This window comes from Xyrauchen texanus, chromosome 42, assembly GCF_025860055.1.
Source record: "Xyrauchen texanus isolate HMW12.3.18 chromosome 42, RBS_HiC_50CHRs, whole genome shotgun sequence".
NCBI classification, from domain to species: Eukaryota; Metazoa; Chordata; class Actinopteri; order Cypriniformes; family Catostomidae; genus Xyrauchen; species Xyrauchen texanus.
The window spans coordinates 10,795,553-10,811,586 of NC_068317.1; the positions used below are offsets into that span (position 1 = coordinate 10,795,553).

General features: G+C 43.8%; 1 protein-coding gene across 4 annotated transcripts in view; it reads left to right on the forward strand.

The window, feature by feature from the left end:
- Positions 1–16,034, forward strand: part of LOC127634921 (neuropilin-1a) — an 82,516-nt gene that overhangs the window by 12,579 nt on the left and 53,903 nt on the right. For all 4 annotated transcript variants that reach the window (XM_052114677.1, XM_052114676.1, XM_052114678.1 and 1 more), the window contains exon 3: positions 15,397–15,578. In XM_052114677.1, the coding sequence (XP_051970637.1) occupies positions 15,397–15,578 (182 nt within the window). The remainder of the gene's footprint in view (positions 1–15,396; positions 15,579–16,034) is intronic.

Below are 16,034 nucleotides of genomic sequence, written 5' to 3' on the forward strand. Positions count from 1 at the left end.
TGATTCTATGAGCTTCAATTCTCTTTTAGAGAAAACGGACACCCTGTTGGGGAAGAGAAGAGATAAAGAGTCAAAATCACTGATAGTAAATAGGACGCAAAGAAAGAGGCAGTTTGTCAAATGTCTAAACACTGAAACAAACATGGTTTTGTTTAGATATTATATAGCAAAGATTCCTCATATGTTTTCATTGTTCCTCAATTGAAATTAGAATTTGGCATCTGAAGGATGTGTGTGACTGTGTTAGACCTAATTTGTTGTGTTATTAGTAACCATGGCATTGTTCCAGCGAGCTATGTTGCTGACTTGGCCAAGTAGAGTACTACGTAGTCATTTCCTGTTGAATCACTAAATCACATAATTGAATCACTCCCAGTGCAGTTATAAGCACTGAAAGAAAGGATGAGCTGGACACGAGACAGAAAAAATCTAAATGGACCCAAGACGTAGCCTAGAGGGACCCCATGCTCATCCGTTAGCCTGTAGCATTCTCTCTCTTTCCATTTCCATCTCTCTTACTTCCTATGATGTCCCCCCAAGATTTTCCTCCACTTTACCTCCCTCAGCATACTACAGAGCATGCATTCGACTGGTGTAAATATATGGGGCAGATAGTTTATTAACAGTCTTGTTTATTGTAATGCATATTGTATGTGTGCAGTCATTATCAAGATCCGACTTTAACCCTGCTCAGAAAGTCAGTAGGTCATTTCCTATCCTTCAGCTCATGCTGGCTGTGCCAAGTTGGATTTGTGGATCATTTTAATAATGCAACTACTCTAGATATACATCTTTACTCATTTTTCTCTTTTTTTGCTCAGGGACTAGTGACACAGGTCTGACAGTCTAGACTGCAGAATCTTGTACTATATCTCCAAATAATTGTGGCATAGTGTTTTTAATTAAAGATGGTGCTGTTATGTTCCCTGTTGTCTTTTGTTTTTGTACTGTCATCGTGAAGTTTAGTTTAATTCCTGTTTTGGTTTTGTAGTCTTTTTTAGTTTCTTTTATTCTGTCATGTTCACTGTTGTCTTGTGTTCTATGTTTCTCTATTCACATTCTTGTCATGTTTCCTTGTCTGCTCCGTGTTTTCCTTTTCACCCGTCACCGTTCACGCTCCATGTCACGTTTTCTTTGTTGTCCGCCCCGTGTTTCACTGTCCTTGTCTAAAACTACATTTCCCACAATTCCCGGCCTCCCTCACTGCCTGCACTCATCATTGTTTCCACCTGTGTCTCGTTCTGTCTCCACTTTGTCTGTGTATTTAAACCCTGGTTCTTTGTTTAGTCTCTGTCGATTGTTGTTCGTTTCTTGTATGTTGCCAAGCCTGGTCCGTGTTCCCTACTCGAGTTCTTAGTTTTCTTTGTGTTTTGTTTCATCGTGTTTAATCTGTTTCATTGTGTTTTAAGTTTCCAGTTTTCCCATCGTGGACTTTCCTTTGTGTTTACCTTTTATTTCTTATGTGTTAAAGTCAATAAAACCGCGTTTGGATCCGCACCTCTTGTCCGTCTTGTCCTGCTTCCGCACCCCTCATAACAGAACAATCGACCCAAAATGGATCCAGCGGTCCAACAGGCCAATTACCGGCTGCTGTGCTTGAAACAAGGGGACCGACCGGCGGTGTGCCACATTGGCGACTTTCTCAGGCTGGCTAGCGTCTCTGACTTCCCGGATTCTGCCCTTCTGGTCTACTTCAGGGGCAACCTCAACGCCTCGTTGAGGGAACGGTTGCCACCGGCCACGCACGAATGGTCTCTCTGCAGCTTCGTGGAGATGACTTTGCGGGTCTGCGGCTCACCGTTAACCATGGGCGTTGCTGAGAAGGACTCTACCTCGCCATCCACAGTGGAGTCCCTTCGACCACCTCCGGCGGCCCCAGTGACACCGGCCCCACCTGTCAGCGAACCGACCCTCAAGCCAGTCATCTTCCACGAGCCAGCGCGGCCCACTTTGTCAGCCCGGAGGAGGGAGAGAAGACGGGCTTCCGCCTTCCGGCACACGCCTGCCCCGGTCAACGAACCTGAGCCCACGCCTGCCCCGGTCTGCGAGCCTGAGCCCACGCCTGTCACCGTCAGCGAGCCTGAGCCCACGCCTGCCACGATGAGCGAGCCTGTGCCCACGCCTGTCACGGTGAGCGAGCCTGTGCCCACGTCAGCCACGGTCAGCGAGCCTGAAGCCACGCCGACCAGGAACAGTGTACCCACGCAGACCACGGTTAACCAGCCAGAACCTGTCGCCTCAGAGGTCAATGAGCCAGCACCTGTAGCCTCGACCGTCCCAGAGCCAGCGCCTGTAGTCTCCGATGTCAGCGAGCCAGCGCCTGTAGCCTCCGATGTCAGCGAGCCAGCGCCTGTAGCCTCCGATGTCAGCGAGCCAGCGCCTGTAGCCTCCGATGTCAGCGAGCCAGCGCCTGTAGCCTCCGATGTCAGCGAGCCAGCGCCTGTAGCCTCCGATGTCAGCGAGCCAGCGCCTGTAGCCTCCGATGTCAGCGAGCCAGCGCCTGTAGCCTCCGATGTCAGCGAGCCAGCGCCTGTAGCCTCCGATGTCAGCGAGCCAGCGCCAGTCGCCATGACCGTCCAAGAGCCAGTGCCAGTGGCCATGACCTTCCAAGAGCCAGTACCTCCCGAGCTTTCCAGAGCTCCGCCTCCCGAGCTTTCCAGAGCTCCGCCTCCCGAGCTTTCCAGAGCTCCGCCTCCCGAGCTTTCCAGAGTTCCGCCTTCCGAGCCTCCCGAGCTTTCTAGAGCTCCGCCTCCCGAGCCTCCCGAGCTTTCCAGAGCTCCGCCTCCCGAGCTTCCTAGAGCGCCGCCTTCCGAGCCTCCCGAGCTTTCCAGAGCGCCGCCTTTCGAGCCTCCCGAGCTTTCCAGAGCTCCGCCTCTCGAGCCTCCCAGAGCTCCGCCTTCCGAGCTTTCCAGAGCTCCGCCTTCCGAGCTTCCTGAGCTTTCCAGAGCTCCGCCTCCTGAGCCTCCCAGGGCTCCGCCCCTCAAGCCGCTCGAGCCTCCCAGGGCTCCGCCGCTCGAGCCTCCCAGGGCTCCGCCCCTCAAGCCTCTCGAGCCTCCCAGGGCTCCGCCCCTCAAGCCTCTCGAGCCTCCCAGGGCTCCGCCCCTCAAGCCTTTCGAGCCTACTAGGGCTCCACCCCCCCAAGTCTCCAGAGCTTCCTACGGCTCTTCTTCCAGAGATTCCCGAGCCTCCAAAAGCTCTGCCCCCAGAGACTCCAGAACCTACCAAGCCTTCGCCTCTGAAACCTCCAACGGCGCCGCCTCCCTCGGCTCCGCCTCTCGAGTCTCTCGAGCCTTCCAGGGCTCCGCCTCTCGAGCCTTCCACGGCTCCGCCTCTCGAGCCTTCCACGGCTCCACCTCCAAAGCCTCTTGAGCCTCCTACGGCTCCACCTCCAAAGCCTCTTGAGCCTCCTACGGCTCCGCCTCCCGAGCCTCCTAAGGCTCCGCCTCTCGAACCACCCGAACTTCCGACGGCTCCGCCCTCAGAGCCTCCCGAGCCTCCTATGGCTCCGCCTCCAGAGCCTCCTACGGCTCTGCCCCCAGAGACTCCAGAGCCTTCCTGGTCTCCGCTCCTAAAGCCTCCTACGGCGCCGCCTACCTCGGCTCCGCCTCCTGAGCCTCCTTCCGCTCCATCTCCTGAGCCACCCCCAGCACCGCCTTCAGGGCCTTCTAAGCCATCACCTCCCTCGGCTCCGCCTCCGAGGTCCTCCTTGGCTCTGCCTCACATGGCTCCGCCGGCCTCCCCAGTGGCCACTCCTCCTCACAGGGCCCCTGAACCGGCCCCTTCCCCACGGCCATCTCCTAGGCCCCCCAAACCGGCCTCGGTCCTGGGGCCATCTGCCAGGTCCCCTGAACCGGCCCTTGGCCCATGGCCATCTCCCAGGCCACCAAAGCCGGCCCCTGTCCTGTGGCCTCCTCCCAGACCACCGAAACCTGTCCCTGCCCGGTCAATCCCTCCCTGGCCCCCTAAACCTGTCCCTTTGTGCCCCCGTGGACTGTCTCATTTCCCTTTGTGCCCCCGTGGACTGTCTCATTTTCCCGTGTGCCCGCACGGACTGCCTAATTGCCCCTTGTGCCCCCATGGACTGCCCAATTGCCCCTTGTGCCCCCATGGACTGCCTATTTGTCCCTTGTGCCTCCTTGGATGGTCTCTGTGTCCCTTGTTCTCCCTTTCATCTGTCTGTTTTCCCCCCCGGTCTACCCCCTCACTCTTTGGTAATTTTGTTTTTTTGGTATTTCTGTCTTTTTTGTTAGGACCGTCTGGAATCCGGTCCTTTTGAGGGGGGGTTATGTTATGTTCCCTGTTGTCTTTTGTTTTTGTACTGTCATCGTGAAGTTTAGTTTAATTCCTGTTTTGGTTTTGTAGTCTTTTTGTAGTTTCTTTTATTCTGTCATGTTCACTGTTGTCTTGTGTTCTATGTTTCTCTATTCACATTCTTGTCATGTTTCCTTGTCTGCTCCGTGTTTTCCTTTTCACCCGTCACCGTTCACGCTCCATGTCACGTTTTCTTTGTTGTCCGCCCGTGTTTCACTGTCCTTGTCTAAAACTACATTTCCCACAATTCCCGGCCTCCCTCACTGCCTGCACTCATCATTGTTTCCACCTGTGTCTCGTTCTGTCTCCACTTTGTCTGTGTATTTAAACCCTGGTTCTTTGTTTAGTCTCTGTCGATTGTCGTTCGTTTCTTGTATGTTGCCAAGCCTGGTCCGTGTTCCCTACCCGAGTTCTTAGTTTTCTTTGTGTTTTGTTTCATCGTGTTTAATCTGTTTCATTGTGTTTTAAGTTTCCAGTTTTCCCATCGTGGACTTTCCTTTGTGTTTACCTTTTATTTCTTATGTGTTAAAGTCAATAAAAACCGCGTTTGGATCCGCACCTCTTGTCAGTCTTGTCCTGCTTCCGCACCCCTCATAACAGGTGCACACCTGACCCTGCCCATCCCCAACTTCTTCCCTTTGTCAAACTCAATCCACATCCTATTATATATCTTGAATTCTCATTTTCTTAATAATTAAATATGGTGCACGCCTGACCCTGCCCATACCCAACCTCCTCCCTTTGTGAAACTAAATCCACATCCTATTCTATACCTTGAATTCTCATCTTCTTAACCATAGACCAATCTTTAGTGGGGCCGAGGATACTCTGACCCAGTAATAATACCTGCTATCAGGTGTCAAGGCAGGACACACGGTGGCTATTCTCTTAGTAATGGCCAGTAAAATGGGCTCCTGACAGAGACCGAATGAAGATCTGTGTCCCTTGTACACCTTAAAGTGCAATTTCTTTTCAATTGTCCTTTTCTTGGACTACAGTTTTTTTTTTTCCTGTCTTTCTCTTCTTTATATTATTTGTCTTCAGTATATTGCTAATATAAGCTATTATAACATTTAAAATAGCTGTATGTTAATGTCGTAATGCAAAAGTACGAATTTTTCTGTATGTTGTTTGTACATTTCTTCTCCTTTTTGTTCAAGTCCAACCAAAGAAAACAATGTTATTGGTCAGAGTTTATTAGATTTTTCTCCTAAATGTCCTTTTTAGGATATAAAAATAGACACAAATGAGACAATCATTGACATACAGTTAGAATATAGAGCTATACCATTAACGTGGATAGCATATCTCAGGTAATTTAATCTTGGAAGAGTGTAATAATAAATGTTTTAAATTCATATTGAAATATGTGACTTTGGATTGCAGACTTTGGTATGTTGGTAAATCTAAGTTCAGTGTCTGACATTGTTGAGATCTTTTTTTAACTCTAGAAGAAAATCTGCTTGGCAGGAGACTTGAGCAAATGTGTCCAGCTGATCCTCATATATACTAATGTTGTTGCATTTAAGTTGAAACAAATGAGATATTAAAGAGGTCTCAGTAATGATTTTTCTTTCTTTGGACATTCAAACAGGTAAACTTCAAGACTGCTATATGAAAGATTATTAGCTCTGGCCCAGTACATAATTTACAGCACAGTTTTTTGTTACAATGAGGCCAAATCGCTGAGTTGAAGGTTATCCAACATAGTGCAGTTCCTTATCATATCCTGTCAGTGGATGATTCACAGATATCCATCCTGCCCTGCTGGTTAATGACAGAACTTCCTCAAGCTCATTCAGCTGTGTTTATAAAGGATAATCCGGGGATTGTACATTAGCAAAGAAGCGTGGCGCACTGATGTAGCCTAAATGTGCTCTATGCTGCGCCTCGTTTAGTATAGCATGTTTCACTTAATAAGTAAATGCATAGTAGCCATTTTTCCCTCTGGGCAGAACACTAATTAATTTCACTTGCTCCTTCCTCGAATGAGAACAGGATGTTAGAGTCTAAATGGGGGCATTTTATGGTCTAATATGCCTTCTCTGTTTCTTCAAATTTAAAACTGAAGCTTTTTGTTTTCCAGCAAAATTGCTTTAATGGATAGCCTACTGGCACATTATTGAGTGACAGAATGGTTTGCTGATTTGCACCATTGTCAACCTAATCTCATGAAAATCTTTGCATAATTTACGAGTTATATATATCATTTGTTGTCACACAATGTTGTTTGCATAAACTCATACAACTTCATCACGTGCAAATTCCAGGAAATCTAATGCGGAAGTAAGCGAGAGTTCCGTGTACGAGGCGTTAAGGACATACTTATTAATATTATGCCCTTACCTAAACCCCTTATCTGAACCTAACCGATCAGTAGAGTGTAAACATGATAGCAAGCTGTTGTGTGTGACAGAAGCAAGTAATTGTCACTCAATAGTTAGAAATGATGTCCAGCGATGTCATTGTCTGTAGTGAAAGTCGTAGGAATTAAAAAATTGTAGTCGCACGATATCATACGGATTGGCCAAATTTAGAAAAGTCATACGAATCCTGACGATTTCGCCGTGAGATTGTATTGACCATTGTAGAGGAAAATTAACAATGTTGTAGTACCACAGTGTGCTATTTTGTTTTGAGGTCTGCTACATTTTTCCTTTCAAATAAAAAGAAGGAACAACAAGTTTAGCTTTTTTTTATGAAGGACATGCTATTGTGACATGTTTCACAAATGCACGTCTCAAAACTGGTCAGTGTTTAAATTGCTGGAGCAGTTATCTCCTTCCTCTTTTATTTTCTTTCTCAGCTTTTACTACTACCTCTTTCATTGGTGTATTTAGCTATTACAGACTGTAGTGAAAGTGCCAGCGGTGCAGTATGCAATAATTCGCTTCAAATACTGGAATTCATTAATGTGATTGTTGGGAATCAGTGGCTCTCGAGCAGCCTAATTAGAAGCACTAATGAATGCGGACACACTAAATCCATCAATGTTAATCATAATTGCCGTTTACGAAAGCATGCAGTGTGGTCTCCTGCACCGCGCCCATTTAAAATTGATTAGCATCTAAAAATATGTCTCACACATTAACAAGGATGCTTAGGATCTCTGTGACTGTGGCTACTGGGTTGGTGTAATTTACTTTAAAGGAATAGAAAAGTATTGAACTATTTGGCATGGGCATACACTTTGCCATCCCCACACCACATGCACACTGTGGTATTGTTTCCTAAATGGTACTCCTGTATTCACTTGTGTTTAGGAAAGAAGACAAAACTATTGGGTGTCTTCCATTGTTTAGACAGACACATCACATGATTTCACAAAAACATGATATGAAGCTGTTAGTTTGAAGAATTCTGAAGAACTGGGGAAATATTGAAGAGACAAAAATATTAGTTAAATAGTGAAGTTTCTAGTACTGTAAAAATTTAACAAAAGCGCTGCAAAGCTGCTGCGATGTTATCTGAAAACTCATGGCTAACTTTGTAGACAGAGCCTGAGATAATGCCCCTCCCTCTACATGATGTAACAGTTGTGTGTATGCTAGTAACTCCATCGGGGACTATTCTCATTCTCTGGACTCCGGTCTCAACCCCAACTCATTCTTTCCTCGTCTGTCTCATTAACAGTGTGAGTGACAGTGTTGAGGTTATTATCATGAGAAACGCAGCTAGCGGCTTCAGGAGCCCATTACTTTAGGACAGAAGGCTTGGTTAATGTTTGTCACATGCCATGGAGAGCAGTTGACAGTTTTGGTGAGCAAAAGGTCCCCTAAAGGCTTGAGCTGTTAAAACAGCAAACAATTCTTGCTTCATGGAAATGTTAACCTTGTTCAGCGAGTTTGTTGGTGTTTTTTTGCGAGCACTTGATGTTTGTGTCAGAATCCCACAACCGTTTACAGCTTTACGTGTTTATACTTTCTTGTGAACAATGAAGGCTTGACATCACTAAGCCATCTCCATTTAAAAGGAAGAGTTGATAAAAGCGCAATTGTTTCGTAAAGGGCATGTTGAACCTAATCTTTCCCTATGGTGATGGATAAAGTGATCTGTTTTATTGTAGATCAGGCCTGAGATTGGCGTCACCATGGTCATATTTTGTTTCTGTGAAAGCTTACAGGGGTTTAGGTGACAGGGTTTTTTGGATTGGGACAGACACTATAAAGCTATGAGTCTGAGACAAATTGTAAGCTTGTGGTTGATTGTTTTAACCCCAGGCGTGCGAAAAAGAGCTACAGTACTGTTTCCATCTGACCCTTTTGAATCACATGGCATGTACTCTCCCTGCATACAGGCTTTTTCCTACCACTTTCCAAGGCAGTGAAGTGAAAGTCTCAGAGAATTAGATTAATTCTTTTTGTTTTAATTTCCCTTTTGGATTGGCAGGCTATTTTCACCATTATTATTGTGTATGTGTGTGCGTGAAGACTTTGTGGTGGTTCACAAGAACAGCCCAGCAAAGTTGATGAGGGCCACAGGTAGAGGATTGCCAAAGAGAATGGAGGGAATGAATTAAAAACAATCTGTCTGCTGTCTCTTCTGGGGCTGTAAAATTAAGCGTGCGGAGGTCGGGTGGCGCGAGAAGAAGGTTTAAGTCCTGGGGCAGGTGGAGAGGTGTCTGGTTTGAGAAATAGGAACTCGTTACTTGATGGGAGTGCTTTACACCTCCCTTCTTGGCTTCGGGGGCCAAACGGCATTTTCAAATCGGTCCCTGCTGTTTGCTCTTGCTCTGTTAACGGCAAACCTCATCTCCCAGTCTCAGACCCCTGCAAGTTTCCAAAGAAATAGATTAGCGAATCCTGTTCCCCACAGACAGTTCTGCTTGCTGGGAGAAATTCATTCTCAGAATATAAAATGGCTTCTGCAGGCAATCATATAATGCTCTGCAGATGATTAGCAAGGCCAAACTGGTGCTCAGAACCACAGAGCTTGTGGAACAGCTGGGATCAAACTCTGCAGAATATTCTGGCTTTCCTCGCCTGTTCTGATTAGTCTTTAAAAAAGAAAGGAATGGGAATGTGGCTAGAATGGCTTAAGACACTTTCTCTATATGAGCAGCACTAGCCTTAAGGCTACTACTACATTCCCACCTGAATCTTATTCTTAAACCTCCCACTTCAACTTTACAAGGTCGATCTGTGTTAGGGAGCAAGTGCCGTGCCTGACTAAGAAAAAAATGCCATAAACAAGGTTTCTGAACGTGTTAAGATATTCTATGCTGACAGGAGAATCAGTATGCTGTTTTTCTAAGCCTCAGTGAAAAGGATCTCTCGAGGAAAGCGTGAAGTACACTATAATGTTACCTCTGCTGTGACTATGGTTGTGCAACAGTGACTGTAATTCTGTGACATACTGCTGCAATCTGATAACACACCTTTGATTCTCACAGCACAACTGAGGAGGAAACGGTTTCGTAAATCCATTGAAATCTACAGCAGGAGAAGGCCTGCATCAATTTTTCAAAGATTTGGTTTTGCTTGGGCTTACCTAGGTGGGATTTAAAGTAGAGAGAATATCTGTGTTTGTGTGTGTGTATGTGTGTGTGTTCAGGTGGAGGTACAGTATACTGCAGCATGCCATGAGAGCAGGGAGAAACAAGAACAAGACTAGTAGAATATTCCTGAATCGAACTGAATTGGAACAACATTTCCATCAAATAATCATTAGTCAAACCCTATTCTGAACCCATTTCCCAAGGGAAAGGAATCAGCCCCTAACCTATTCCAAACCCTGAACCTAACCCTAAATTCTGATTGGAAGTTTTGTATAAATGTAAATATGTTAGGCAGTGCATGTTCGCAACATATTTGTTGGATCTATAACAACAATCCCCTTATTTCCCTCTGATTTTAAAGATAGTTAATGGTTTGGGATTGGGTATGACTGTGAATGCCTTATGGGAGTGTTGTTCCCAGACAAACAGTGTATTTTGATCTGGGAAAATGTCTAGATTTGTGTGTGGAGGCTTACATCTGAATTACACCAAAATAATGATGTTGAAGATCATCACCATGAAGCTTTTCATCTGTTTGTGATCTCCACTAATCTTGAAAAAACATTCTCCTAGTGCCCTACATCATTGACCCTACTTAAACGAGTCGAACTTGAGCCAGAATGATGACAGAAAACAAAAGAAGTCTTCGGAGAGTCAATGGCAGCTTTTTATGGCCACCATGCCATAAAGCCAGTGTGTTAAAATTTAAGTGCACTGGCTGGATTCCTGTGTAAATGTACCATGATGGGGCTGAAGCTAGACGCAGTTCTCCTGCGCAGACTGATAAAAGAGAAGAGAAGAACAGAGCGTGTTTGTGCAAGTGCATGAGCGCTGTGGAAACAGCTGGCCTTGAGAGGAAGAGGGCAGGGAATGAAAAATAGAATGGCGTGCAAAAAATGCCACCATGCACTAATAGCAGACCCAAGCCAAATAGAGTGAGGTCATCCTTCGGCAAACGTCATGTGAGCAGAGACTGCTTAGATAAAGCTGCCTGAAAAGAGCAGTGGGTCTCTATATGTATGTTTGCACATATGTGTTTGTGTTACATAGATTTTTATGTGCCAGTACATTCTCTAGCTTTGTTTAAAGAGGGGGTGGTCTTGGATTACCTCACAGTTTAAGGTGTTTTCAGTGTGTATATGGTATTACAGCGGTGGCATTTTCTGCTGTGACTGATTGAGTTCTAGGCCTCTTCCATCAGGCCAGCCAAGCAAACAGACATGGGTGAAGTCATCTCTACATTACCGGCCCCTCAGGGGACCCAATTTCAGAGAGTGGCACGGTTCTCATATTCCATCCCCTCAATTCGCACACATTCAGTATCATGCCACCCCCAAAGGTGCAAAACAAATCAACCTTTATGTCACTGAGCACACAATATAGGATGCACCCCCATTTTTACACCTCCCTAAAACCCCCTGGACACATACTAGCACATTGACACACAGCGGCTGTCTGTGGCACCCTCGTTAAATTTTCACACATTTCCCCCATAATGTGAAGCAGGTGGAAGAGACCATTTTTACTTGGGTCTTCCATTGCATATCTAGGAGTTTATACACATTAATTCATTCATATACGTATATATATATACGCATATTGTATATATATATATATATATATATATATATATATATATATACCATAATTTCGGACTATTGAGCGCACCTGAATATAAGCCGCACCCACTGATTTTTAAATAAAATATTATTTTAAACATAAATAAGCCGCACCTGTCTATAAGCGCAGGTGCCTACCGGTACATTGAAACAAATGAACTTTACTCAGGCTTTAACGAAATACGACTTGTAACAAAAATAAATAGGCTTTAACGAAACACGGTGTGGCAGCGGGGCGTGGTCAAGCGCCCGTCCGGGAGAGAAAAGCGGTAAGGCGCTTACACCTGAGCTAAATTATGTCTAACACCGGTGTCTAATTTCAGTAAGCATGGGGAGAGCGGCATAAAAGGCAGCAGCCACAGAGCTGAGAGAGTGACACACGTCAGTCTAGTGTTGGCGCATAGAAGAATTGAGAAACTTTATAAAATTGATTGTAAACATTGCTGTGGCCATTAAAAGCCTTACCTGGAACATCAAGTGCCCTGCTGAAAACTGTCACACTGGTGCCCGTGTGACCGTTTTCCCAAGAAGGACACGTGAAGCAGGGCACTTGAAATTAGACACCGGTGTTAGACATAATTTAGCGCAGGTGTAAGCGCCCTTACAGCTTTTCTCTCCCGGGCGCTTGACCACGCCCCCGCTGCGACACACGGCTTGTAATAAAACATTTGAAGTAAACAGTAGCCTACCAAGAAAGTCATTGGTCACTATCTTCCTCGTCCTGTGCGCTGAAACCACTGAAGTCATCTCCTTCGGTGTCGGAGTTGAATAGCCTCAGATTTAGTTGTCTTTTTGCACTGAGTCAATTCCTCATGCTGCTGTTTCCAACGTCTTATCGTCGACTTCGACTCATTAAGACCAAGCTCCAGTGCAGCAGCTCTATTTCCTTTTCAACAGCCAGATCAATCGCCTTCAACTTGAAAGCAGCATCATATGCGTTTCTCCTTGTCTTTGCCATGGTGAGGGTGACAAAATTACTACCGTAATCAGAATGATGGGAAGTTTGAGCGTGCTCGATTTAATCTAAACCGTAAACAAAAAAAGTAGTTTTGACCTTAACCCGTTCGGCAATTTCATTGGTCTAATGAAAGCTTAACGCCGGCAAAAAACTGAGCACGTCACAGAATGTTTTTTTTATTTTTTTTTTTATAAAATTTGAAAGCGGGAAAAATCCATATATTAGCCGCGTCATTGTATAAGCCGCGAGGTTCAAAGCGTGGGAAAAAAGTTGCGGCTTATAGTCCGGAAATTACGGTATATAAACTGGTGCCAAAAGTTTGGAATAATGTACAGATTTTGCTCTTATGGAAATAAATTGGTACTTTTATTCACCAAAGTGGCATTCAACTGATCACAAAGTATAGTCAGAAAAATTACTATTACAATTTGGGAAAAAAAATCAGAACTTCTTAGACTAATTCAGAGTTCTCATAAAAAAAAATCCTCCCACTTGCAGCAATGGCAGCTTTGCAAATCCTTGGCATTCTAGCTGTCAGTTTGTCCAGATACTCATGCAGCACTTGCCATAGATGTGGCCGTCTTGTCAGGCAGTTCTCACGCACCTTACAGTCTAGCTGATCCCACAAATGCTCAATGGGGTTAAGATCCATAACACTCTTTTCCAATTATCTGTTGTCCAATGTCTGTGTTTCTTTGCCCACTCTAAACTTTTATTTTTGTTTTTCTGTTTCAAAAGTGGCTTTTTCTTTGCAATTCTTCCCATAAGTCCTGTACCCCTGAGTCTTCTCTTTACTGTTGTACATGAAACTGGTGTTGAGCGGGTAGAATTCAATGAAGCTGTCAGCTGAGGACATGTGAGGTGTCTATTTCTCAAACTAGAGACTCTGATGTACTTATCCTCTTGTTTAGTTGTACATCTGGTCTTCCACATCTCTTTCTGTCCTTGTTAGAGCCAGTTGTCCTTTGTATTTGAAGACTGTAGTGTACACCTTTGTATGAAATCTTTTCAAGCATTGTATATCCTTCTTTCCTCAAAACAGTGATTGAATGACGAGTTTCTAGAGAAAGCTGTTTCTTTTTTGCCAATTTTGACCTAATATTGACCTTAAGACATGCCAATCTATTGCAAGTGATTTATAATTTGTGTAATTTTTTTATGAGTCATGAGTAATTTGCATTAATTTCTGAGGTGGAAAGGACAGTGTTGGAAATTACATTTTTAAAATCTTTGAAATAAAATTGCATCTTTTGCACGCTCTTCACTGACACTTTTTTTGTCTCTGTAAACAAGCATACTATTTTTTTTTTTAATTAAGAAAGAAAAAAAGATTAGGGGCACACTAATTTTCAATAAATAAATATTGAAATGGTTTATGATTATTTCACGATTTCTTTAAATTATCATAGTTTTAAACATGTAATAATAAGCATTATTATTATGGATTTTCATAGTTTAATATTGAACGTCAAGGTCTGGGACAAGGCCAAAACGGTAAAATCTAAATAAAAAAAATAATATGATGAATGCATGGCAAAAATTGTAATGAGACCTTCATATAACAAAAAGAAAACATTTGAAATCTATTTGTTTTGATGAAAATCAGCCTCTAGGACATTAAATGGCCATGAGTTTAAGAAATACAAATTATATCTTGCACAAGATATATATATACACATATTATTCAATTAGCAAATAGTTTGTTTCTTGTTTGAAGAATAACCTCACAAAAGTTTGTAATATTTCTCTGAAAATAAGACTTGATATCTTATATCATTAGACCATACTGATTAAGAAAATTATTTTTGCAGTGTGCTTTCCAAATAAGCTATGAGAATCATCACCATGATTCTTCAGTATGAAAAGGAAGAGACCATTGCAGCACCCCATGATGCTTCGCTCTCCTCTCTTCCCGCTGCTCTCGTGGGTTAGGAGTGTCAGGGGTGATTAAATGCCATGGAAACAAGACCCTGCTGTCAATCACATTGCACGCTGAGCCTATCCACGATTGAAATTCACCAGTATAATATCAGTATGCACAGTGTAGTAACACAAAGATCTGCATGAGGATCATTCACATCAGCTTTGGTTTTCATTCCATCTTGCTCACTAACTGTGGCAGGACCACCCACCCACTTTCAACTTGTATTACAGACACAACAGTGGCGAGCATATGTGCATGCGCATATTTCTTTGTACACGTGCCGCGTCGTGTGTAACGGTCTCCTGAACTGTCGCTGACTCAATTGGCGGCACAAGCCAATAGCTTTAGGGTTGCAATTCTATTTTGAGGAGAAGTGGAGCTTGCGTGTGTGTGTGTGTGTGTGTGTGTGTGTGTGTGTGTGTGTGTGTGTGTGTGTGTGTGTGTGTGTGGAGTCAACACATGTGTCTTATCGTACTAGAGCTGCCGTTCACAAACAAGCAAAGACACTTACACAACTTGACAATCTGACATGTTAAGTCAACTCACAGTATAACCATCTGCTGTCATTATCACAGTGATTTATGTCTGTCTCAATTGCTTTCAATTACATTAATGTAAGTTTTACTTGCAGCAAGTATAGCACATATTTAGGAAGCCTTTATTCTTAGATAGGACATTTGTCACTGTATACGTGGACTAAGGACTTTATCATTGTTGATGTACAGTAGAGCTCCATACTACACTATGCAAATCACATGCAAATTGTGAAATTTTGATCTTAGACTATTAATTATTATTTTATTTATTTGGTCCAACTGATTCATAAAGTGATGTGAATCAATGTAATGTAAAGGGAAGCTTACTCTTTATGCAATTAAAAGAGGCTGCAGATTTACTGTACCATTGGTTTCTAGTAACTCAAGGGATTTCTAGAAACACTATTTGTGATTCGTTTTTTAACCAGTTTGAACCGAATAACTAAAATGAATAAGTCTTCCCAATGCTACTGATTCCAGCTGTGTTTATATTAATAGTTTATGTAGTTAACAGTTTAAATGAACAATTCTCTGTCTTTCTGTCTCTGCAGATATGACTATGTGGAAGTGAGGGATGGGGTGGATGAGAGCGGGCAGCTGGTGGGGAAATACTGCGGGAAGATCGCCCCCTCTCCTGTGGTCTCCTCTGGGAACCAACTCTTCATTAAGTTTGTGTCCGACTACGAAACGCATGGCGCTGGCTTCTCCATCCGCTACGAGATCTTCAAAACAGGTGAGCACCTGAAGACCACCAGAGAAGAATGAAAGAAAGAAAGAATTGATTCATTCTCAAGGGTGAAATCACTGTAACACACGGTACGAAGAGGCTTAATGCTTTTATAAAACGCTAGCAACAGCAATATGATAAAAGACACCAATATTCAATAAATGTATTCACAACACACAACTCTTCTGCCTCTGTTCATTAGCCTAATTGGTGATATTGTAGATGAAGTGCATCAATATAGAATACAATTGATGTCACAAGTGTGCACATATCGTTTATTTTACAATGAATTTCAACATGGCTCGTACAATCTGATTTTAAATACAGAACTGTCTGATTTTAAATAAAATAATTATGAAAGAGACAGACAAGGTAGGAATTTACTGCAGGGGAGAACATCGACCATATAAGGACAGAGACATTTTGACCACTTCCTAGTGATTCGTAGTCAGGCCCAGTGGG